This window comes from Tasmannia lanceolata, unplaced genomic scaffold (assembly GCF_043159265.1).
Source record: "Tasmannia lanceolata isolate RefF3 unplaced genomic scaffold, GAP_Taslan_0.1 ptg000023l, whole genome shotgun sequence".
NCBI classification, from domain to species: domain Eukaryota; kingdom Viridiplantae; phylum Streptophyta; class Magnoliopsida; order Canellales; family Winteraceae; genus Tasmannia; species Tasmannia lanceolata.
This window is the reverse complement of record NW_027518700.1, coordinates 24,157,847-24,184,557: the sequence shown is the minus strand read 5'-3', so window position 1 is coordinate 24,184,557 and position 26,711 is coordinate 24,157,847. Positions and strand designations below refer to the sequence as shown.

The 26,711-nt window shown below is 40.6% G+C and overlaps 1 protein-coding gene across 3 annotated transcripts; it reads right to left on the bottom strand.

The window, feature by feature from the left end:
• On the bottom strand, window positions 1–23,790 carry LOC143856249 (uncharacterized). 3 transcript variants are annotated; one of them, XM_077366411.1, is made up of 7 exons: window positions 23,696–23,790; window positions 23,383–23,420; window positions 23,095–23,267; window positions 22,701–22,832; window positions 22,393–22,442; window positions 16,499–16,713; window positions 1–627 (listed from the first exon to the last, which is right to left on the bottom strand). In XM_077366411.1, the coding sequence occupies exons 4-7, from the start codon at window positions 22,748–22,750 to the stop codon at window positions 217–219; spliced, it is 726 nt and encodes a 241-aa protein (XP_077222526.1). In that variant the 5' UTR covers window positions 22,751–22,832; window positions 23,095–23,267; window positions 23,383–23,420; window positions 23,696–23,790; the 3' UTR covers window positions 1–216. The 3 variants fall into 3 exon arrangements, with proteins under 3 accessions (XP_077222526.1, XP_077222527.1, XP_077222528.1); XM_077366412.1 differs by lacking the exon at window positions 23,696–23,790 and adding an exon at window positions 23,630–23,648; XM_077366413.1 differs by lacking the exon at window positions 23,383–23,420 and having other exon boundaries at window positions 23,696–23,786.
• Window positions 23,791–26,711: the final 2,921 nt, after the last annotated feature.

Genomic DNA, 26,711 nt, shown 5'->3' with positions numbered 1-26,711 from the left:
TGAAAACAAACTAACACTTCCATCAAGATTTTCAGTCATAACCCAATTCACCGGGCTCATTGTTTCTCAGTGGCAAACCCCAAAACTGCCAACTCCGATGTCCTGGGCAAAAGAGCAGAGAGTTGAGGGCTCAAACAAAAAATATAGCAAAACCAAAGTTTCCTATGCTAAATAACCAGTTAACACTTTCAACAAGATTTTCAGTCATAACCCAATTCACAAGTCTCCGTTCACCACTGCAGTTTCCACAAGTTGACGATGGAAATCAACCGGTCGTCTAAAATGAAGATTTCGCAGAACCGTCGTCATCTGCTTCGGTAGTAGGAACATCCTTGAAACTGTTGCTCGCATTATTTGAGATGTTGAGGTGTCATATCCAAATCCGAGCATACTTCCACAGGCCCTTAAACTGCTCGTTCCAGCAGCCCCACTAACTACATCCTCAGGCGACTGCTGTTGTACACCTCCACTACTATTAGTACTCTCTTGCAAGGGCCACTGAATCACATGCTGCTCGGGTAAATGTTCATTCTGCTCGGGTAAATTTCGTTGCTGATGAGGACTCGATGCATTTTGTAGGGATCCTGGTACTGGAGAATTCGGGCCTTGAAATGGCAGCGGCCGTGCCTGGTTGAACACAAAAAACATTATCAACCCCATAAATAAAAACGAATCAGGATCCTAAACAATTTTTAAGACATTCGAAACCAAGCTGAACATAGAGCAATAACAAAACAAAGCTACAGCCTACAAGACAAGCTAACTAGCAAAAAGGATGTGGTTTCAATGAGAAGAAATGCACTCTATGTTAGGAAACACTCATAGAAAAAGGGCATTGTTTTAAACCATAATTTGGCAATCTATGTTAGGAAACACTTTGTTAGGAGAAGTTGGCATTGTTTTAAAAAGCCGTCTCCGAATAAAATAAAAGGAACAGGTAGCAAAATGAGTGATAAAAGGAAGTAGCACTCTCTAGAATTCATCCAGAACCCTGAATTGGTAGCAGAACACATTATAAAATGATAAAAAACAGTGCAAAACTGCCAAATAGAAAATCAAGCGAAGCATTACCATCAGGTGAGTGATAAAAGGAAGCAATGAGCACTCTCTAGAATTCATCCAGAACCATGAATTGGTACCAGCATTATAAAATTATAAATAAAGGCAGTGCAAAACTGCCGAACATAAAATGAAGCAAAGCATTATCCTTAAGGTGGCACAAACCTCACTTAGAAAAGTGTTTTACAGATAGAAGTAAAAAATACAAGAATTATTATAAATGGGGGGCAAAAGGAAAGATTAGATAATGGGAATAAGTAACATAAAAAAACAAACGGACGAAGAACTCATCATAAAATAAAGGCTATTTACGATCAAAATCATTTTAACAATCATTAGACATTCATTTGTTTTTGTTTTTTTTTTAAATGGCAGCCAACATTATTAAAAGAAAAGACCGAGATGGTCAAGTACAACCTACAATAACAAAGAAGAGGAAGAGCAAATACAATAAAGAAACCAAAAATCAAGGAGGGAGAGAGGCATATAAGGCCAGACTCCTTAAGATTAGATCCGTCAAAGTTGAGTTTTAGAAAGCCAGCTGGAGGGACTATCTTTGCTTTCCTCTCACTACTAGAACATATTTCTTTCCAACCCTCCCATAATGCTTAGGCAGATACAAATTTGAAACTACGGAGGGACTTTGCCCAAGAGATCGACAAGGCGATGACTTTAATAAACAGGTAAGCCGATGATGTAGAGATCCCGTCAAAGACTATAGCTTTTCTTTCCTTCCATATGATCCGCAAGCCGGCCAAGAAGGATAAATTCCATAGGTTTCTACCTCTTCTCTTCCAAACTGCATTCGACCATTGTTGAAGAAGAACTAGTAGCTTTGCTGGGAACACCCAATGTATACCAAATCTACATAATAGGTTACCCCATACCTCTCTAGCTACCTTGCATTGCAAGAACAAGTGGTCCACGGATTCCTCTCCCTCTATGCATAATGGACAGTGATCAATGATGAGAATCTTCCATTTCCAGAGGAAATCCACCATCTGAATTCTTTCAGGAACAGCCGCCCACCCAAAAATACTAACTATTACAGGGGCATGGAGGGTCCATACTCTAGCTATCGGTGCAGACATAGGAATAGCCAGCAAATTATAGTAGAAGGACTTGACTATGAATTCACCAGAAGTATTCCAGATCCAAACCCTTTTATCTTCCCCATCCTGTTTAATGTACCCCTCTTCTAGTAATTCTGACAGCCTAGCAATGGATGCAAGCTCCCGGTCGAAGAAGTTCCTTCTAAATAGAGGCTTCCAAATGGCATTCACATTCCTTCTTTCTATGTTGTCAATAACAAACCCACCTTTGAGAACAACATTGGCAAACAACTCCGGAAACTTATCCTTTAAAGGCTGATATGCGCACCAAGTATCTAGCCAAAATCAGATTCTATCACCCAATTATACTCTAAATCTGATGCCGTTATCAAATCTGTGCCTGAAGCGCATGATGTCTCTCCATATCGTTACCCCAGGATGACTAAATCTGTCTTCTGTTTCCTAGTCCCCCAGCGTTGCTCCATACTAGTTTTCAATAACTTTCGCCCATAGGTGAGAGCCTTCAATGCCAAACCTCCATAACCATTTCCCTAGAAGGGCAATGTTATTCTCCTTGATTCTCCTTATGCCTAGGTCCCCACTTTTGATTGGTTTGCAGACCTCCTCCCACTTCACCAACGGTATCCCGCGAGTCTCCTTCGATCCCCCCATAAGAATCGCCTTTGAATTTTCTCAATTTTGTTAACAATACTCATGGGGCATTTGAATATAGACGTTTGGTATTTTGGCATGTTTGTTAGAACTGCTTTTATCAAAGTGAGTCTGCCTCCCTTTGAAACGAGATTTCTTTTCCAAATATCTAGCCTCTTTTCAACCCTCTCCACAATTTGATCCCAGCATCTCTTTTTTGCTCTACCTACCCCAAGAGGGAGCCCAAGATACGTGGTGGGAAAAGACTCCACTTTACACCCCATTATCCCAGCTAGAGCTTGAATCACCTCCTCCAAGTGAATTCCATTGACTCTAGATTTATGAAAAATGGATCTCTGTCGATTTAATGCCTCATAGCAGCGTAAAATTGCTTTCAAGTTCATCACTTTTGATACATCCGGTGCATGTCATCTGCAAATTGCAACTGTGATACTTCGATTCCATTGGCTCCTATTTTAAAACCTTCCACTCAATTCCATTCAATTACATGAATGGAAAGCATGAATAAAATGGACAATCAAATATGAGTAAAGATGTCACTGTAAACAAATTAAAGAACTACAAAGATTATTTTATGCAAGAAATAGACTTTCTTATGACTTCGATGGCCATCAGAGCAATAGGCAATTGAGGCATAAATGCGAGAAATAGACCTTCTTTCATTCGTGTCTTACACTCTTACTGTCTTGGTGAGATGAGAAATGGGAATTACTAAATTACCCATATCAATGTTATTATTTATAACTTATAATATTAAAAAAGGAATAAATGCGGGTTTTTGGGCGGGCCGGGTTTTCCACCTTTAAAACCAACCCAACCCGATAATCACTCGGGCTTTGAAAAAGTAAACCCGGCCCAACAACTTACCCGGCCACTTTGAACCCGACCCATGCTTTTTTCAAGCCGGGCTGATGCGGGCTGGGTAAAACCCGACCCAAGTTGCAACCCTACTTGTAACCCAATTATCAAAAAAAAAAAAAAAAAAAAAAAATATATATATATATATATATATATATATATATAGAGAGAGAGAGAGAGAGAGAGTAAAGGGTTTCTGCGCTTGAGCGCAGATAGCTTATATGCGCTCGACTGCAGGAAATAAGGGTGGGGCCACATTGTTGGGGTGATCCTAAGCATTCATTTGAAAGGCCCCATCATGGATGGGGTGTGTACCAAAAATCCGCTTCATTGGATCATCAGGGTGTCCATTTGTGGGCGTGAAAATGGATAGATATTGTTTGTCCACTAATCTGCCCATTATTTCACCCCCAAATGGACACCCTAAGATGATCCAATTGAGTTGATTTTTGGTGGACACCCCATCCATGATGGGGCCTTCCAAATCAATGCTTTGGATCCCCCCAACAAAGTGGGCCCACCGAGTGCAGAAACCCTTTACTCACACACACACACACACACACACACACACACACATATATATATATATATATATATATATATATATATATATATATATATATGTGTGTGTGTGTGTGTGTGTGTGGGAGTTGCTAGCCACTTTCGTAGAAAGCCATTTCATGCTCAGCTTTGGCATGTGAAGAGAGCCATGTCGGATGAATTAAATGTGAAACAAAATCTGCCAAAAATCAACATGTGCAGCTATCATCACATGCAAATGCAGGGCGCGAAATGGCTTTCTACAAAAGTGGCTAGCAACTCCCTACACACACATTTTCGTATGGGAGAATGGACAACTCTCTCATCTCTTTCTCCATCTCCATCTCTTCTCTCATCTCTCTCTTCATGGAAGATAGGATACCTTGAACATGGAATCAGGGCCGAAGGTTGGAGTCTCCATATCATACTCTTATCGCCGCATCCTTTACGCCTAACTCTAGATCTCCAAAACCTCTTCTCTTGTTACACACCCCCCCCCCCCCCCCAAATGGACACCCTAAGATGATCCAATTGAGCTGATTTTTGGTGGACACCCATCCATGATGGGGTCTTCCAAATCAATGCTTTGGATTCCCCCCAACAAAGTGGGCCCACACTTGTTTCTGCACTCGAGTGCAGAAACCCTTTACTCACACACACACACACACACAGATATATATATATATATATATATATATATATATATATATATATATATATTTGGATATTTGGGAGTTGCTAGCCACTTTCGTAGAAAGCCATTTCACGCTCGGCTTTTGCATGTGATGAGAGCCATGTCGGATGAATTAAATGTGAAACAAAATCTGCCAAAAATCAACATGTGCAGCTATCATCACATGCAAATGCAAGGCGCGAAATGGCTTTCTACAAAAGTGGCTAGCAACTCCCTACACACATTTTCGTATGGGAGAATGGACAACTCCCTCATCTCTTTCTCCATCTCCATCTCTTCTCTCATCTCTCTCTTCATGGAAGATAGGATACCTTGAATATGGAATCAGGGCCGAAGGTTGGAGTCTCCATATCATACTCTCACTGCCGCATCCTTCACCCCTAACCCTAGATCTCCAAAACCTCTTCTCATGTTACCCCCCCCTCCCCCCCCCAAAAAAAAAAAACAACAATAAAAAAAAACCTCACATTTTGGGATTTCCCCCCCAAACCCTACTCGCAACCCCTCCCAATCCATGTTCTCTCCTTAACCACGACCACCCCACGCTCCTATTTTGGGTTTTTCACGCCCAAACTCTAACCACACCCCTTCCAATACCATTCTACCACTGCCCCCCGGCCCCGGCGCAACACACCCACGCACCCAACAAACCACTCCTTTTTATTTTACAGCCCTAATACTCGAACCCTAGCACCTAAAACTATTCCCAATAGTCATTAATCCCTTTGTATTGATGATCTAAACACCCTCCCTTGCATTTTCATTCTGTGTTTGTCGGTTCGGATGGAGATGGTTGCTGATTCTTATCTCTTGGCAGTGCTTCTGTGTGTTTTCGGGGTCTTTCTCCTTTCCCGAGTCGTATAATGGTGTATAGGGCAGCGTGCTGATTGTGGTTATTGTTATTGGCTTGCCTTCCGTGTTGTTGGTTGTGATTGGTGGTTTGTTGTGTTGGTGGTTTGTTGGTTGTGTTGTTGGTGGTTCTTCTTTGTTGGTAGTTTGTCCGTAGTTTGTTGGTGGCTCCTCTCCTCTGTGGTCGTTTCCTATGATGCCAATGACCTCCATCAAGCTTGATGGATCGAATTAGTCAGCCTGGAGTCGGGCAGTTCAGATTTATCTTCATGCCCAAGGAAGTCTACTTACCTTACGCAGGATCCTCCACCCCTTGAGGACAAGACATATGAAAAGTGGAGCCAGGAGGATGGATAATTCAGACGCTTCTATTCCAGGCATGGAGCCGAAGATTGCTGGCCAAGTGCTGTTTCCAGATACGTTTGGCGTCGCGCCGAGACGCTGTATCCAGGTGAAAATAATTTGACGCGAATCTGTGACGTCTACTCGGAGCTCCTATATTTGCAGCGTGGCGATCGATCTGTGGTTGATTACTATTCTCAATTTGGCACATTGTGTGAGCAACTTGATACGTACCTACCCTGCTCTACAGATCCGACTGTGCTAGCGAGACAAAAGCGTGACTTGGGCGTCGTACGGTTTCTAGATGGCTTGGGGCCCGAGTTCCTTCCCATACGTCAGCAGATCGTACGCCTTAGTTCTTTACCTCTATACCATCTCTTAATGGAGGCATTTACTTATATGAGGAACCGTGTGAAATATTTACATACCAAAAAAGTTTGAAACACATCTTCACCCAAAATGAGTTGAATATGAGACAGAGACGTTAGTTGGAACTTTTGAAAGACTACGATTTGACCACCCTGGTAAGGTCAACGTGGTAGCCGATGCTCTTAGTCGGAAAACATTTAACTAATTTGGCATGTTTGATTATATCTCATAAACACATTTTGGAGGATCTCCGAAGGGGGGAGAACTAGATTCATGGACCGAATTTTGGGGTTCAGGTTGCAGCATTCCAAGTTTAACCCACATTACAAGAAAGGATCTAAGCAATTGTCGAAACTCTTCATTATGTGGTTTCATATATTTTGTTATATTTATGGATGACTGTTAGGAGTGGTAGTGTTATTACATTACCCATGTAGGGTATATTCGTCATTCTTGTAACCCTATTTCATGTATATATAGAGTTAAGTGAAGCTACACATACGTGTAGCTAACTTAGCTACACCGACGGCTTAAAATACAGTGGGCCTACATTATTTGGGTGATCCAAACCATTCATTTGATAGGCCCTCACATTGATAGGGTGTGCCCAAAAAATTAGCTCCATAGGATCATCCCAACCCTTCAAACTGTGAAGGCAAAAATTGATAGATTTGTGAAGGTTTTTACACGTCCAATTTTGCCTCCACAAATCGTAGGGTTGGGATGATCCTATGGAGCTGATTTTTTGGGCACACCCTATCTATGTGAGGGCCCATCAAATGAATGGTTTGCATCACCCAAACAATGTGGAACCCACTGTATTTTAAGCTGTTGGTGTAGCTAAGTTAGCTACACGTATGTGTAGCTACACTTTTCTCATATATATATATATATATATATACACACATATATATATATATATATGGGATTTGATAGCCACTTTCGTAGAAAGCCTTTTCGTGCCCGGCGTTTGCATGTGATGAGAGCCATGCCGGATGAATTAAATGTGTAAAACAAAATCTGCCAAAAAGTCAACATGTACAGCTCTCATCACATGCAAATGCCGGGCGCAAAATGGCTTTCTGCAAAAGTGGTTAGCAACTCCGTATATATATATATATATATATATATATATATATATATATATATATATATATATATATATATATATAAACACATATATACATATATAGAGAGACACACACACACATTTTCATATGGGAGAATGGACAACTCTCTCATCTATTTCTCCTCCATTTATATCTCTTCTCTCATCTCTCTCTTCATGGAGGATAGGATAACTTGAACATGGAATCAGAGCCGAAGGTTGGAGTATCCATATCATACTCTTACTGCCGCATCCTTCAACCCTAACCCTCAATCTCAAAAACCTCTTCTCTTGTTGCCCCCCTCCCCCACCCAAAGTTAGATCACCAAAACCTCTTCTCTTGTTGCCCCCTCGCAACCCCCCCCCCCCCCCCCCTCGCCCCCCTCCGCCCACCCCAAAAAATCCCTCATATTTTGGGATTTTCACCCGCAAACCCTACTTGCAACCCCTCCCAATCCATGTTCTCTCCGTAAGCTGGGATTTTCACCCGCAAACCCTACTTGCAACCCCTCGCAATCCATGTTCTCTCCTTAAGCCCCCCGCCCCCTTTTCCTATTTTGGGTTTTTCACCCCCAAACTCTAACCGCACCCCTTCCACTACCCCCCCCCCCCCCCCCCCCAACCACGCACCAACCAAACAAACCACATTTTTATTTTACAGCCCTGATACTCTAACCCTAACTCCTAAAACTATTCCCAAGAGTCATTAATCCCTCTGTATTGATGATCTAAACACCCTCCCTTGCATTTTCATTCGGTGTTTGTCGGCTCGGATGCTGATAGTTGCTGATTCTTATCTCTTGGCGGTGCTTCTGTGTGTTATCGGGTTCTTTCTCCCTTCCAGAGTCGTATAATGGTGTGTAGGGCAGCGTGTTGATTGTGGTTATTGTTATTCGTTTGCCTTCAGCATTGTTGGTTGTGATTGGTGGTTTGTGGTGTTGGTTGTGTTGTTGGTTGAGTTATTGGTTGTGTTGTTGGTGGTTCTTTGTTGGTGGTTTGTTGGTGGCTCCTCTGTGGTGGTTTGTTTGTTGGTAGTTTGTTGGTGGCTCCTCTGTGGTCGTTGTTGGAGATTGATGGTGGTGGTGTGTTGTTACTTGTTATCGATATTCATCATGGACACGTCGGCATTGTCTACCCCCACTGCTAGTTCTTCCATATCATTTCCTGTGGTCCCGATGACCTCCATCAAGCTTGATGGACCGAATTACCCAGCCTAGTGTCGGGCAGTTCAAATTGTCTTTATGCCTAAGAGAAGTCTACTTACCTTACGCAGGATCCTCCACCCCTTGAGGACAACACGTATGAAAAGTGGAGCCAGGCGGATGCTGTCATTCAGACGCTTCTATTACAGCCATGGAGCCGAAGATTGCTAGCCACGTGCTGTTTCCAGAGAGGTCTGGCATCGCGTCGTGACACTGTATTCAAGTGAAAATAATTTGACGTGGATCTGTGACGTTTACTCGGAGCTCCTACAATTTCAGCGTGGCGATCGATCTATGGCTGATTACTATTCTCAGTTTGTCACATTATGCGAGCAGCTTGATTCGTACCTACCCTGCTCTACAGATCCAGATCCGACTGTGCTAGCGAGACAAAAGCGTGACTTGCGCGTCGTACAGTTTCTAGATGGCTTGGGGCCCGAGTTCCTTCCCATACGTCAGTCCTCTTGTGCATATACCCACCAACAGAATGGGGTTGCAGAGCGGAGTATGAGGATTTTACTTGACATCGCTTATATAGATTCCCATGGTATTCTTTATCAATCCTCTTGTGCATATACTCCCAGCAAAATGGGGTTGGAGATCGGAGTATGAGGACTTTACTTGACACCGCTTATTCTCTTCTTTTTCAGATGAAAGTTCCCAAGCCTTATTGGAGGGATGCGGTTCTTATGGGTTGCTTCCTTGGTGTTGAAGAGTAGTTTGATCTTTCATGTATTGTTGAAGGGTATTATAGTCTTTGCACCATGTAGTCCTAAGTTGGGCCTGTATATACATCATATTACGGAGCTCCCTAGTGGAGAATCTCACCATCTTCTCCCTCACTCTTCTTCTCCTTCCTTATCTACAACTCAACATGGTTAGTTGTCTCTTAAGGTGACGTGGTGTCCCCCGTCGTTGGTTGGTTATCTACCGAGGCAACGTGCTATCCGTCATCGTTAGTTGGTTCCTATTACCTTTCTGGTGGTGGGAGTTCTTCTATTGGCGTTGTGCTGCTGAGCTGATGTCTCTGCTCGTGCTACTTTGCTTGTGTTCGTGTGCGCGCCTTTGGTGTGCTTATTTTGCTCGATGGATCGTTGTTGTTTCCTTGCCAAGGCGCCTGCAATGCTCGTTGGTATGCAGACTAGTTCGCCGTGCTCTCATTCAGGGGGAAGCCCGGTTGTGATCGCTCTCGCTGTAGTGTTGATTCAGGGAGCGTTGTTCTTTTCTTAAGGTTGTTGTACTCACTGTCGTTGTTGCCCTTTTTGTTATGTTTTCACTATGTATTTACCACTCCAGCTTAAGGGGGAGTGTTGTACCAAATTGGCGTGTGTATGAGATTATTGTTGTTTGTTGTATGGGTATTATAGTTGTTAGTTGTTGAAGGGTGTTGTAGTTTCCTTTGTAAGAACCTGAAGTGTGGAGTTGTATCGTACGTCAGCTTGAGGGGGAGTGTTGAAGAGTATTTCGGTCTTTCATGTTTTGTTGAAGGGCATTGTAAGTATCATGTAGCCCTAAGTTGGGCCGTATACATCATATTACATGAGGAGCTCCGTAGTGGAGAATCTCACCATCTTCTCCCTCACTCTTCTTCTCCTTCCTTCCTTGTCTACAACTCAACACTTGGGAACCATCTTCCCTCTTCAGTGTTGAGTGTTGAGTGGTCGTTCTCGTTTTTCTATCCTTCACCCTTCAGGTGATCCATTTCCTTTGCATCCCCATGTTTTGGGATGTATGTGCTTTATTCATAGGCTGTCTCCTAAGGAGGATAAGCTTGGTCCCCATTCTGAGAGGTGCATCTTCCTAGGCTATTCTCGCACCCAGAAAGGGTACAAGTGTTGTAATCCTACCCTACGGCGGACGTTTGTATATGCTAATGTTACCTTCTTTGAGGATACCGCCTACTTCCCACCCACTGCGAACGGTTCTATTCCTGAGTCAGGGGTTCCTCTTCCCCTACCTAGCTCTGTCGTCCCTTTACTCTCGTCGCCCTCGCCAGGTAGTGTCCACTGACCCGGCTACTCCTACATCTAAGCCACCTCACTCTGTTCCACCTCCTCAGTCTGGAGGATCCTATCCTATCTCTCATTTTGTTTCATATGATCGTCTCTCTCCCTCCTATATGAGTTTTCTTTCATCCTTATCATCACACACAATACCTAAGTCTGTTGCAGAGGCCTTATCTCGTCCAGGTTGACATTCTGCTATGGAGGCTGAGATGGAGGCTCTTGCCTCCAACCGTACATGGGAGTTAGTTCCGCTACCTAGGGCCGCACAGGCAGGTGGTTGTCATTAGATGTTTGCTGTGAAATATTTGCCAGATGGCGATAAATTAAAAACTCGTTTGGTAGCTAAGGGCTATACCCAAACCTTTGGTGTAGACTGTATGGAGCTTGCTTATCAAGTCCGTTTCATTCCGGCCAAAATGGATCGGAATTCAGATTCCGGCGCAGAATCAAGAAGGAAAACCCTAATATTTTTTGTTCCGAGTGGAATTCCGGTCCATTCAAGTCATTTTGGCAGAAATTTCGTCAACCGGAATTCCGGACGAAATGGGCGAAACACCCTGTTTCGTCCGGAATTTGCTGAAAATGTGAAAAAATTCAAAAATTTTACAGAAATGCCATTATGACCGTTGGGAGGTGTTTTTTTACCATTCTACCCTCATTTATTGACCGTTTTATAGCCGTTGGAAGGGGTTTTGCATCCAAAACCCTTAGATCTCCATATATATACACCTCTAACCATTTTTTCACCACCAACAACTCCTTCACCTTCTCTTACAAACTTCATTACTACACTTTCCTACTTACTATTCTCTGCTCTAAGCTTCAACTACACACTCCAAGCTTCTTCAATCTCTCCACAAGGGCTTATCTCCTCCAACTAAGGCTTCAACTCCAAAGGTTTATCTCCTCCATTTCCATAAACCCCCATTTCCAGAAGCTTCAACTTTAAAGGCTTCTACTTTCTCCGACTCCTCCAAAGGCTTCAACTTAAGGAGATAAGTTGCACAAGCTTTCTTTAAGTAATTCTCTTTTTCTTTGATTAAAATAAAACATGAGTTCGGGACCTTCTAGAGGAGCCTCCTGTATTGGTTCCGCACCACCTGCTAGATCGGATGACCTGGCATGGGCATATGGCTTAGTGATTTTGGGTAAACGAAACTATGGAAAATGCATTTTTTGTGATAAACTCATAAAGGGTGGACGTATAACCAACTTTAAAGAACATCTAGCGGAATGTTCGTGGAGAAATTTCAGCATGTTTAAAAGTCAATGCCGATGTAAGATGGAAAATGGGGCAATTGTTAGATGCAAACGAAAAGAAAAGGCTAGGAAGAACATTGCTAGAGCAAAGGTAGGTGGTTTTTATGCCACACGAGATGAAGAAGAGGAGGGGGAGGGAGAGGACATTGACAGTGGGAGACCACCTGTGATTTTCTAACAATTTTTTATAATTTTCTAACAGTTTCTTACAGCTTTCTAACAATTTCTGATTTTTTGGAATTTTTTCATATTTTTAACTATTCAAAAAAAATTTCCCTCGTCGTAGCGGATAGAAAAGTTTCGAACGAAACGCGGAACAAAACGGACGAAATACCGAAACATTCCATTCCGGTCGGCAAAACGAAACGGCGAACGAAACAGAATTTATAACTAAGGTATGGAGACTTTTTCCCTAGTGGCAGAGATATCATCTGTCCATGCCTTTATTTCTTTGGCTGCTAATCGCGGTTGGCCCCTCTATCAGTTGAATGTGAAAAACGCCTTGCTCCATGGTGACCTCTCTGAAGAGGTGTATATGGAGCAACCTCCTGGATTTGTTGCTCAGGGAGAGATCGGTTCTGTATGTCATCTTCGGAAGGCGTTATATGGGTTGAAGCAGTCTCCACGTGCTTGGTTTGGCAGATTCAGCGACGTTGTTGGACGCTTTGATATGAGACTGTGTGCAGTTGACCACTCTGTATTCAATGCTCAATCTGGTGATGGCTACATCTTGTTGATTGTGTATGTCGATGATATTGTGATTATTGTGGATGATGCGCAGGTATCAAGAGACTCAAGACGTTCCTTTAGACAGAGTTTTGTACCAAAGACCTAGGACGTCTTCGGTACTTTTTGGGTATTGAAGTGGCATATTCTAGAGGGGGTCTTTCCTTGTCTCGAAGGAAATATGTTCTAGACATATTATAGGAGATGGGATCTTTGGGAGCACAGCCGGCTGGGGTTCCTATGGATCCCAAGGTGAAGTTCCAGATCAAGGGAACTTGTTAGATGACCCTAGCAGGTATAGGATATTGATTGGTAAGCTGATATATCTGACTGTGACTCGTCCCAATATATCTTATGACAGTGGGAGTGGTCGGCCAGTTTATGAGTTCTCGTACTTCACATTGGGCAGCTGCCCTTTAGATAGTTAGATACATGAAGAGTGCTCGTGGAAAAGATTTATTTTTCAGCAAGCATAATCACATGAGACTGGAGGGGTTCACAGATGCAGATTGGGCAGGATCTCCAGCATAGAGGAGAACGATTACTAGTTATTGCACCTTTGTTGGAGGAAATCTTGTGTCATGAAGGAGTAAAAAGCAAGAGGTGGTAGCTCGCTCTAGTGCAGAGGCAAAGTAACGAGCCATGGCCCATACATGTGAGGAGATGACCTGGTTGAGGTCTCCACTATCGCAAATCAGTTTTCCTTCATCATCACCAGCATCACTCTATTGTGACAATAAGGCATCACTTCACATTACTTCTAATCCAATGTTCCATGAGGACAAAGCATATTGAAGTAGATTGCCATTTTGTCCGTGAGAAACTTCATAAATGAGAGATTAGCACCATCTTCATTCGGTCTGGAGATCAGTTGGAAGATGTAACAACTAAGTCATTGGGAAAGTCCACATTGAGAGATATTTGTAACAAGCTAGGGTTGTATGAAATATACACTCTAGCTTGAAGGAGAGTATTGGAAGAGTATTTTGGACCATGTACATGTAACCCTAGCATTCCCACACACACACACACACACACATATCATTTTACACGAAAGCTCACTCAAGGAGACTCTCTTCTTCTCCCTTACTTCTTCGCTTGGATGCCATGTTAGATCTAACAAACACAAAATAAACAAAAAATAAATAAATAAAATCTCCTGGAAAAATATCCTACTCAAAAAAATTCCCAAGACAAACGTTTGTGACTATGGCCACCACTTAAAATACCCTTCTCTGCATGGAAATCACTATAAAATTTATCTTTTTTAGCTATTATACAACTTTATTAAAGGGGAAAAAAAAAGAAAATTAAAAGATGAAGGACTGATGGTGTTACCACAAGATCAGTTACTGGGAAAAGCTCTTATTCCTGCTAGTGATCTGGAATGAAGCTTTTCCTTGAAGAGAAAATTTTAACTTGAGAGAATGAAGCACATCTTGCTGTTTAGAACTATACGAAGTGATTACTCCATCAGTAAGTGCCATAAAGCTTTCTACCACTTAAAAGTTGTGTAGTAAGGTGTGTGATAAAATATCTAGGTTGCATTTTAAGTTAGGGCGGAAACTTTTTGGTTAGTAACTCACACTATATTGGAAAAGATAAATGAGTAGTAGCATCACAAAAGAAGTTGGTCTCCAATATATACTGGAAATAGAAATAATATAAGACTAAGAGTCTTTTGTTATTAAAATTCCAGCGAATATGATGACAATATCAAAAAGGGACATTGTACTCTTGTACTGTGAAAGTGCCATGGATGTTCATGCAAGATACTGAAGATGGTAAAAAGGCAATCAACCTGAGATAGCCAGGAAGAGTTGTACAATCCCATACCGAAAGATGTTGATGGTGCCCTGTGACAAAAGGTGAGAGCCGGATATGAAAAAACAACACTCCAGTGGTTTGAATTACAATTGGGAGCAATTAGATCGATCTTTGATTATATAGAAAAGAATTGTTTCAAACTGGAGGGAACTTTGGAACCTAAACCCCCAATTAGAAATTTCTTGCCACTGGCCAAGTGGGCATGGAATACCAAGAAATGCAGGAGGTGCTCAGTGTGATTTATTTTTCCTGTCAAAAACACTCATTCCTTCATTACTGAAGCTACCACGTGTTTTATATGGCCTAATTCTATCAGGCAAGAGTACAAGTGGCTCTCAAAAGAAAGTCAAAAGGGCGGCCCCTATGTTGCATGGATGTGGATTCGCGTGTCGAGATCCAACACGGATTCGAGGTCTTGGATTCGGCAAGCCCCAAAAGTAGGATTCGGATTCGGTAATTTTTAAATTAAATAAAATTTTCAAAATTAAAAACTAATTATGTATATATATCTATGCGCGCGTGCACGTGCGCATATGTATATATATTCATGAAACTTTTGAGGGTAGAGGGTTGTTGCGAGTTTTGTACTAAGAGAGTTGAAGGAGGAAGGGGTTGTGCACTGGGGGTTTTATTAAAAGAGTATGAGTTGTGCTTTCATATTAAAAAAAAAGTTACAAAAACACATTTAATGGGAAAATATACAGGATTCGCATTTCAGCATTTTAAAAGAGACAACAATGAATCGGATTCGCCCGAAAAAAACAGGAATCGTGTGGAAAAGAAACAACGATGAATCGGATTCGCCCAAAAAAAAAAAAAAACAGGATTCATGTCGAAAAGAGACAACAATGAATCGGATTTGCTCGAAAAAAAAAAACATGGTTCTTGCGGGACACGGCTACGACAAGAATCCGGGTGTATCCCACATGATTCGATGTCCAAATCCCATGTGGAGATGTGTCGACACGGATTCGGCATAGGGGGCAAAGAATCCATGCAACATAGGGTGGCCTAGTGCACAAGGCTCCTGCCATTGCGGGGTCTGGGGAGGGCTAGATGTACGCAGCCTTACCCCTGCTTTGCAGAGAGGTTGTTTCCGTGACTCGAACCAGTGACCACCAGGTCACAATGGAGCAACCTTACCGTTGTGCCAAGGTTCAAACCCATCGACCACCAGGTCACAATAGAAAGCAAAAGGAACTTAAATGTTTAAGTATAGATTATTGTTGAAATACAAAATAGATGTTTAATAAAGAACTCAAGAACACATTTAGATATTGTGTTTGTAAAAAGCTACAATAACTAGATTACAAATAAAGGATAAATATATAAATAAACATCAGATGTTCAGTGATGTAAGGGAGTTATCACATTAGCCATACTAAGTGCTGGAAACAAGATTCCAGAGAGAGAACATTACAAGCAACAAAGTAAATCAAGAATCTTACTAGTAAGGTTACACCATTTCTCACAAACCATAACAAAACATTAATGATCACCTATCTGTGAGGAAAAAGATTTTCATGGTGTCATTCTGATAGTTCATAATGTAGATAAAGTAAAGCACAGCATGCATGTTTTTTTATTTTTTTATTTTTTTTTAATGGTAGCACAGCATGCATTTTCAACACTAAATTATGATTTTTTGGTAAATATACAAAGATAAACACAAAATAAGTTGCAACTGAGGTGCTACAAATCTGTAAGCTAAAAGCACTTCATGGTATCGCACACAAAATTTCCATGACAATATCTGCAGCAAAAAAGAAAAAGAAACCAAAAAGAAAAAGAAAAATTGACAATGTTAAACAATAAACCTACAAAAGAATGAAGAAACAAGGCCATATTATATATATATATATATATATATATATATATATATATATATATATATATATATATATATATATAAGTGACCCATGCAAACTATTTACCTTCAAATCACAGGTGAACAAAATACGAAGTTGACCCTCGCAAACAACACGGAGTTGCGTATATACACTCTCATGAATAACTTTCCCATACTCCAACACCATTATTCCTGAAGGGAACCTATATTCATGAGGCAAGTCGACAAACAAAAGCTCATCGATAACCCCACTGTCAAATTTGATTTTAAGAAGCGTGGGGAGTTCTTCAAAAGTAGCCTCTGTCCCAAAGAAAACAGAGAAAAATTTAACCTATCAGTGAAAAGTATCAGTAAAAACTACCATCAAGTCAAATCTTTAAAGTGAAATCTTTAAAGTGAAATCTTTAAACACTACAGTAATATAGATGGAGAATAAAAGTTGAAGCAGAACTGGAAGTTAAACATCAATTTGAAACTGATAAGCATTGAGCATGTAACAATGATTTGGGATTTATAAAATCAAAATGAGAATAAGAAACTATATTAAAGACCCTTCTGAAATACATAAAAAAGGGGCAGAACAACAGTACAAGCTTTTGCACACGAAATGCGATCCAAGTCAACGCCACAGGTTTTGATAATGAGTAAATGCATGTGCAAATAGTTTAAATGTGAGATGCATAGGAGCATTTCATCTCAATCCCCTAGGAGAGAAAAGAACCTCAGGAACCATAAATTATAAACACGTAGCCAATGCATTCCACCAGGGTTGGTTGATTGTCTCAAGCATTATATTTTTTGTTCTTTCACAGACAACCAATGTAGATAGGTGAGTATCATCAAAAAAATGTAGATAACTAAAAGGTTTAGGGAGACTGAAAATCAAAGAGGAAATGATTGCATAATAGAACAGCTCAAGGCCGGAAAAGGTTTGAAGCATAGTTACCAGGGTGGGACATGGATTTGTGAAGCGAAACGGGAAATGCATGAAAAACAATATAGGGAAACGAGAAAACGATAGAAAATCGTATGAGTAACGTCTTAGGAAACGCATTAGAATTGTCTCATAAACGATAGGAAAACACGAAATACGTGGTTTTGTAGATTTAAATTTTGTTAATTTCAAATTTTATTGGAATTTTTCTTTTTATGTGCTTGAATTTTGAAAGAATGTGATAAAAATATTACATTACGCTCCCACGGCGCTCCCAACCTCAGACTCTTCTAGATCCCCACGCTCCTGCCCCCGCCCCCGCACACGGTTCGTGCTTCTATGGACCATCTATTGACAATCAATGGATTATGAAATATGTGAGCTCCTTGAAGATGAATATACTATACTCAATAGACCAAGACAAGAAAGGACCAATGATGAAAAGAAACTAGCAGCATTGAATTCCAAAGGCATGAATGCATTGTTTTGTGCTCTTGCCAGACGAATTCAATAGAGTGTCGGTATGTAAAACGGCTAAAGGTATTTGGACCATACTTCAAGTCACCCATGAGGGGACCAATCGAGTGAAGGAATCCAAAACTAATTTTTCGGTTCATCAGTATGAGATGTTTCAAATGAAAAATGATGAATCTATTTTAGAAATGTTCAATAGATTTACTAACATTGTGAATGAGCTGAAATCTTTCGGTAAAGATTACTCCAATATTGAGTTAGTGAACAAAATACTAAGGTCGCTTCCGTCAAGCCGGGATCCCAAAGTAATGGCCATTCAAGAAGCAAAAGATTTTACCAAGCTTGCACTAGAAGAATTAATCGGCTTGCTAAAAACATACGAGATGGTCCTCCACAAGAGAGGAGAGAAAGAAGAAAAGAAGGGCAAGGAGAAGAAGAATTTAACACTCAAAGCCGTGTCTTCGAGTGAATCTGATAGTGAAAAGGAAGAAGCGTAGAAAAATTAAAGAAATTATGGAGAAAGAATGACAAGAAAGAAAGAAGTAAGAAGATGGAAGAAAGTGAAGAAGAGGAAGTTCGATGTTAACAAAAGCAAAAAGAAAGGCCACATCAAGCCGGAGTATCCCCTCAACCTATGTCACAAATATCTCCGATATTTTCAAAATATACCATTTTTATCGCGACATTTTGGTAAAACGACAAAATCCCGAACCAATCCCGAGATTTTAAAACTATAGCAATATTTTCATTTTTATCATAAAATATCGCGATAATATCCCGATATTTTTACGATAATTTTATTTTATATATTTTCTTAAATTTAATATTTTTATATTTTTTTTAAATAATTTATTTTTACCGTTTTTTTTTTTTCCAGATATAAACCCGAAAAAAAATTAATATATCCCGAGATTTTCCCTTGCCGAGAAATTCCTGAGAATGACATTTGTGACATAGCCCTCAACAAGTCTTCTTCAGAATACGGAGGAAAAAAGAAAGAGGAAAAGAACAAAAAGAAAGAGGAAAAGAACAAAAAAATAATGTGTGGTTTTTGTAAGATGTAACCATTGTTTTGAAAATCTTACGATTTACAGTTCGATTTGCGATTCGATTTACGATTCTTAGGCAAAACGATTTGAATCCCATGATTGAATCTTAATTTGTATGAATCTTACGATTTTTTGTTGAATCTTACAATTCGATGTTAAATCGTACGATTCATACGATTTAAGAGATTTATCCAAATTAAGTTTTGTATAAAAGAAAATATGTCTTCTTTCAAAAGACCTCATTTCCTTTCTACATTACAAGAAGCCTTTGAAATCCCTCTCATTAGAAGGAAGAAGACAGAGGAGTAGGACTTCGAACGAATGAAACCAATCGAGCACAAAGCATTTGTTGAGGGCATTACTCACATCGAGGTGGGAGGCGAGGTGGGATACTACCATAATAAGGACAAAATTGATTCCCGTCTTTTATGATTGATTTTTGTCATTTGATGTTTGAGACTTTGAGAATTGATATGATCTTGTGTCTTTTTTTTAAGATTTATTAACCAAGATGCATGGGTTTGGATGAGAATGAGATAATTAGCATGTGTCAAGTTTGTCACCAAACAATTCATATTACGATAGTGAATGCTAATCATGGTAGTTTCTGTTTGAATTAATGAATTTGGATGTAAAATGAATAATTGGCCATTTTTATTCTTTAATTTATTTATAATTTTTTATTATACAAATTTTTTATATTTTTGAATGAATCTTACGATTTACGATACGATTTACAATCCAATACGATTCAACCCCGATTACGATTTACGATTCGATTCTAATTTTCAAAACATTGGATGTAACTACATAGGGCTCTCAAAGCACTAGGTGAAACTTTCTTTTCCCCCATTTCTAGAAATGATTAAATAGAGAAGAAAAAAAGGGTTATGGCAGACTGGGGATCTCGAAGATCGAAGGACTGGAACTGCAAAAGATGTAGATATATGAACTTCAAATGGCGAAAAGGATGCAGACGATGCAATGGTAATAGATCTTAAGCCATATCCACCACTCCTAATGAGGATCCTCGGACCCGCGGGCGACAGAAGGAGGAGTTAAATGTGTGGCCAGATTCTGGACAAACTTCATTTACTTATTGTAATGGAATCCCAACCTTAAATGTCTCCGGAATCGAAGCAGAGACAACAAAACGGATTTTACGATCATGCTTAATTGGGCGGATTAAACAAAAAGAATGGAACCTTGAAGATCTGTGGAGATGGGCTAAATGGTCCTAGGAAATCCCATCTCTCTCGAAGCCTTCAATACTTTCCTCTAATGAGGTCATTTTTATGTTCGAAGATGAGAGTATGGCTACCAGGACTTTACAGAGGGGGTCGAAGGCCGGTGAAAGTTATCTGTCATCTCTCCAACCTTGGAATAAAGATTATCAGCATGGATCTAGAATAGCCTAGGTGAAATTCCTGGGTATCCCTCTACATGTTTGGGCTACCTCAACAGTCGAAGCCCTGGGGGCAATCTTTGGTGAAGCTCTTGAAGTGGACATGAAAGGGCATCATTCTGATTGTATGATATATGTGTCGGCAAAGATTCTTGCACCGAAGAGGAAGTTCCGTCATTCCTTTTTGGATATTCAAATCCACGATTCACTATTTAGAATAGGTGTTGATGTCTCTTTCCCCCAAAGCACGATATGTGACGAGATCCAAATCTCTGAAGGGATCAGAGGAGTAGAGCGGGCTAAGACATTAGATATTGGTTGGCCACCTTTAAACTGCTCAAAGGAGATACCTCAAGATAGGACCTTCAGGGATTGTATGCCGTTGGGGGCACCCCCCTCTGGCTTACCGATCGGGGAGATGACGGTCGGGGAGGTGACGGTGGGGAAGAAAATAGCCGTTAGCCCCATCAACACGTGGCAGCAGGGAAGTAAGGCTCAGACTATCCCAGATAACCCTTCTCCTATGTAGGCTCGGAAAGACCTTTCGAATTTCAAATTTTAAACTTCTCTGAAAGAACCGGTTAAAGTAGTCTCTAGACCGGATATCACCGGTAAGACCTGGAAGGAAAGTTCGAGAAAGGTTAAGGAAAAGGGGTGTGGCTTAACCGCTGTACCCTTACCTGCGGCTAGCTTGTGCATCCTCTTGAGAGAATTAACCCTTTTTGCCTCCATCGAAGATCAATTTGAGCGATTGGATATAGGATCAACTTGTAAATCATTCTTGTTTTACGTTGAGAATATTATTTGTACTCTTGCCTTTGTGAAGGCTTTTCTTTCTTCATTCTTGTAATCAGTGAAGGGTACCAATAAGACCCTTGTTGTATACGGTGGAGGGCACCCAGAAGTCTCTTGGAAGCAAGCTTGGGGATAAAGCTTGGTACATGGTCAAGACATGGGATCAACCTCGGGATATTTTATACGGCCTGGACTACGCTCGTAAGGAGTCCGGTTAGTAGAAGCCACCAAGGGGATATTGGTGGAGTGGATATAGGTCCGGGTTTGGACCAAACCACTATAAAATATTGGTGCACTCTAACAATTTAACTCTCTTTCTACTTTCTGTGCGCATCTTTCTTTCTTTCTTTTTTAAAAATGGTTTCTTTGTGCATCTTTATTTTCTCAGTTCCTTAATTGGCAAATTGTTATTTGATTTAATTTTTACATAATCTTTAAAAAAACGGCTTTAGCTTTTAAAACCCAATTCAACCCCCCACCCCCTCTCTTGGGTTGCCATACCTAGGCCTCACATTGTTTACATATACTTAGTGTTAAACCCTTGTGCCATTATTTGTGAGATCAATTGAGGGATTATGATAGGATTTATTTCTAAATCTTTTTTGAGAGTTTTAGTGCTTCAATTGTATACCACCATTAGAGAGAAGTTTTTTTTTCTCCTGTTTCTTTTATTATAATTGGTGGAGGGCGCCATATCAACCCTCAGTGATGAGCTTGGGGATAAAGCTTATGTTGGTGAGAAGGCACCGGATCAATCTTCGGACAGCAAGCCTGGGGATAAAGCTTGGACCGCTTGGGTTGCCACATGGGCCAACAGGGTCCACCAAAGTGCAACGAATGGGAGGCATCTTTTATTGCCGTCCGATAGTGGCATTCATCAAAAGATAGAAGACTAAGGGCCTCTTTGGATGCCACCATAATCGGACCATATTTGCAAATAAAATTAGCTTGATGTAAATCTTATTTGCAAATGGGAATTGTTGTCTCTTTGGGAGCCATTAGCTAACTAGTAATCACAAATGGTCATATTTAACTTCAAAATCATTTTCATAAAAGAATATATGCATATAATTTATAGAGATATCCAATGATGCCCTAAGCCATCACATACCGAATGTTAAGTCTCAAATTGTCACAGAAAGGTTAGCAGGAGACGAGTATAAAACTTTTTTTTGAATGATGAAGTATACAACTCTATCATCTGAATGAAGCAAGAGAACTATAAGAATCAAGGAGTTAAAACTACGTCCTCAAATAACCCAGCAAAAAATGGAAAAAAAAAAGAGTTTAATTTTATAATAATGGTCTCTGAGACTACTAACCATATCCCCATTCCTGATTTGAAACCACAAAGATCACATTAGGATGCATCCTGCAATGAACACGCAACAAAAAATTTCCCGTCGGTCAGCTATTACAAAGACCATACTAAGAGTAAAAGGCGAAAGATTACAGCGCGTGACACGCGCGTGCACGCACGCACACACACACATATAGAGAATTGTTCAAGTGCATGTGTTTGTCTACAATGACATAGATTACTAGTATAAATTAATCAATTCATGAATAAAAATGCAAGAAATGCCTCTAGATGTAGAAGAATTCATAATAATTGATAATATAAACTAACCATGGCTTCCTGAGGGGAAACATCAGGGGCATGATGTCCAACATTATCATATGGACACATACACCACCATTTCTTAGCACAAGGAGCGAAATTCTCTGCCACAAACTTCATCTAGTAATGAATATTATTGTCCTAGAAAAAAGGAAAAACATAGTTATAGCTACTTGGTATTTTAATGGCATATTAAGGGACTGAAGAGCAACGAACACCGGAGAATGTAATAAGCTAGAAATAAATCACAACGTGAGATTGGACCCAACTAAAATTTAAACATATAAAACCAGCACAAGCAACCTCACCCAATTTTATTTTTTTTTCGAAAGCGACAGCCTCACTCAAAGAAAGGAGTAAAGTACATAACCATAAAAAATCCAATAAGAAATCATCAACTCACAGCTGTGCGATTTCGCTGACCATAAATATATTGCATAAGCCGGAGAATACATAAGTCACCATATGGTGCTGGTATCGGTATGTACGGTTCAGAATTAATACTATCACTTCCTATATAGGGCACTTCCTGGTAGCTGGAATCCATGTCTCTCTCTAACTCCATCCCTAAATAAACTGTAAATTCAGATAGAGCAAGAAAATTCAGAGACAACCTCTAATGAGAATTCTGTAAGGCAAGACCTTGATAAAGCTGTAAATTCAGAGAGCGCAGGAAAATTCAGAGACAAACCCTAAGAGAACTCTTTAACACGAGACCTTGATAAAACACTGCAAATTAAGAGAGCACAAGAAAATTCAGAGACCAACCCTAAGAGAATTATGTAAGGCGTGTTTAAGTATAAATAAACGATTAAAGCTTTGGGAGTAATTGGTTGTTTCAAAACTGTAAATTCAGAGATCGCAAGAAAATTCACTTAGAAACCCCGAAAATAGAAAACCTAACGATTCTCTACCCCAAATAAAAGAAGAAACAAGACCTAATCCTTATCGAATTCAAACACCTTAAACTTCCCTGCAAATTCAGAGACAAATTAGAAACTTACTATCCAAAAAAATAAGACAGATTAGAAACCCTCACGATTCTCAACCCCAAATTAAAGACCTAATCCTACGCCCCCTTCATATATTTATAACTACTACAAGGGGGTGGAACAAGGAAAAAAGGGGGAGGGTGTATTTCAACTAAAACTTTTCTAGAAGATAGGGTTCGAAAATATTTCAAAGAAAAAAAATACCAGCATGCCCTAGTGTTTGGATTGCAGGAAAAATATTTCTGGAAGGAACTTTTTCCTACGAAATTTTTTTTTTATATGAAATTGTTTTTCCACAAATTAAAGGAAATGATAAATTGAGGTATGCTAAACTGAAGGGAGCCCTTGCAAAAAAGGGTTGAAAGGGCGTCCTCATTGGCTGAACGTGGACAAAATGCATTTATAACGGCAAAACTCAAACAGAATTAAATGCACTTTGGCCACGTTCAGCCAATGAGGGCGCCCTTTCAGCCCCTTTTTGGCAAGGGCTCCCTTCGATTTAGAATTCCTCTGATAAATTATAGGGAATAACTTGAGACACTAATTTATGAAAAAAAAAAACATCTTGGCCGTACGGCTCCTCGTTCAATTGTATCACTCAATCTTTGATCATGGACAAGAAAAAGAGGATTGAAACTCTGGCTTTTCTACAAATACCAGAACAAGAATAGATCCGATTTTTTATCGAGTTAACCAGAATAGAAGAGGTGAATTACATGAGTTACCATTGAGTTTGGAACCCTGAACAGACTGCCGGTATGACCTCCCCCTCTGTGCCCTGCGGTAATGATTCCTCTGGCATTACGACCTCAATCTGTCTTTTCAGAGTTATCGCCCCACTAAAAAAATATTCTTGTGATAGGTCCTGTTCGTGGCCTTAATTTAAAAGACCTTGATAATTAATCCAATAGTTATTCTATATTAAAAGTAATGATCCCAAAAATTCTAAATCCAACCATTGAAATCATCAATCATGGGTTCTCATAGCCCCTCCAATCAAATTCAAGCACACAAAATTTAAAATTTGGCGATCAGGTTGACCTAGCGAGCTCCATGTCCCGATTGAATTTGATCCACGCATCCCGGATCCTCGGTGGATCTCGCACCTGCCAATCAAAATCCGCGGAATCAAATTCAAAATTCGGCGATCAGGCCAATCCACTTCCCCTGCGAGCTCTGGCCCACCCAAACACCAAGGCATTCAATTCAATACAATCAATCATCTCGATTGACATGCCCCATGCCACTCTCAAGTGGGCAATCAAATCAAATTGGCGTCTACGCCACCCTCAATCGACATGCCCCATGTCACTATTGATTAGGCAATCAAGCCAGTCATCTCGATCGATATGCCTCAGGCTCTTATCGATTAGACAATTAAATCAAATTGTCTTCTATGTCACCCCTGATCATGGTTTCAAATTTCGACCGAAATCTGAAATTTCGGAGTTCGGTCGGCACCGAAACGAAATTGACCCAAAGCCGAAATCACCGAAATGTATTAGATTTCGGCAGAAATTTTGGTAATTTCGGCCTCAAAAAACTGTTTTTCATGGGCTTTTACCCAATTTCGACTGAAATTTCGTCCGAGATCGAAATTTAAAACCTTGACCTTGATCAACATGCCCCAGGCCACTGTCGATTAAGCAATCAAATCAAATCGGCCTCTACGCCACCCTCAATCGACATGCCCCATGCCACAGTCGATTGAGAAATCAAATCAAACTAGCTTCTACGCCACCCTCAACTAACAGGCCCTTAGCCACTATTGTTAGGCAATCAAATCAACTCGACTTCTATGCCACCTCAATCAATAAGTGACCCAAGCCACTGTCGGTGAAACCCGCTTTTGCCTGCACTTGATGGTTAAAAAAGCATCCCTCCACCTTCTCCTTGAACAGGTTAACTCAAGTGACCTATCTAAGCCTGCTTCAGCTTGCATTGGACGATTTAAAAAGCATCCCAGGATAGGGTTTAACAGCCATATCCACCCAATTTGGAGGGCAACGAACTACCCCGGGTCCTATTTTAACAAGGGCATGCGCGTTAACCCCTTGCTAGGCCCCTGGGATAGGGTTAAATATCACCTCTCAAGTTAAGTCACAGCATCATATCTTTGCCTGCATAGTATTGCAATGGTTTCCCAGTAACCACAATCTGTCTCCACGTATCAATCCTTGCAAATGTTGTCCCTCATATATCTTTACCTGTGAAAGGAAACCATCCATCCCACAATTGTCGGTTGTGTTAGACATTGGTGTGGCCTTTTAGTTAATTTTACTTGGAATGGTAAATGCCAGTTATTTTAAGCATGTTAATAATTGTGATTATTCTTGCTTAATATGAGGAAGCTCGTTTTGCTTATCGTTGCATTATTGTGGAGATGCATATTAAGTAACTAGATGGATTTAATTAATCGTTGGATTGATTAATGATCGGCAATAGGTACGGTCTGCTACTCACACAGCAAAGACTGGTCCCAACATCTGGGATGTGCGGGATGAGGCCAATTGCGAGGAGGTGATTCACCGCCTCGACATCTGGGATGTGCGAGGAGGTAATTGGCCGCCCTGATTCTATAGGAGATCAGGATGATTGACCAGTTTTAGAGCTAGGATGAGGTATTCCCGAGATGAGTCGGATGAGCCTTACAGTCATTGATGACTGATCCTGCATGGTGTAACCACATGATGATATATCTAGTTCCGGATTGCTATATGCTTTCCAGATTTACACCATGGCGTGTGCACTGGGTGCGACACGTGCTAGAGACCACTACCTACATGTGCATGATTAATCCCTTTTACCTAGCACCGTGTGTGATGAGCCGGTTCCGTAGGTAACCCTTGTGCCCTTAGGTACCCTTCGCTTTGCTATGAACTTGAGGTCTGATGCTTGCTACTTTGGCATGCTAACCTGTGGTTGTGATCAATTCGACCTACTGGTGCTTTGCTGGGAAAGCGATTGGACTGATACGGAATAACATTGTGGTTGGAGAGGATCCCATGATATTTAAAGTATGGCTAAG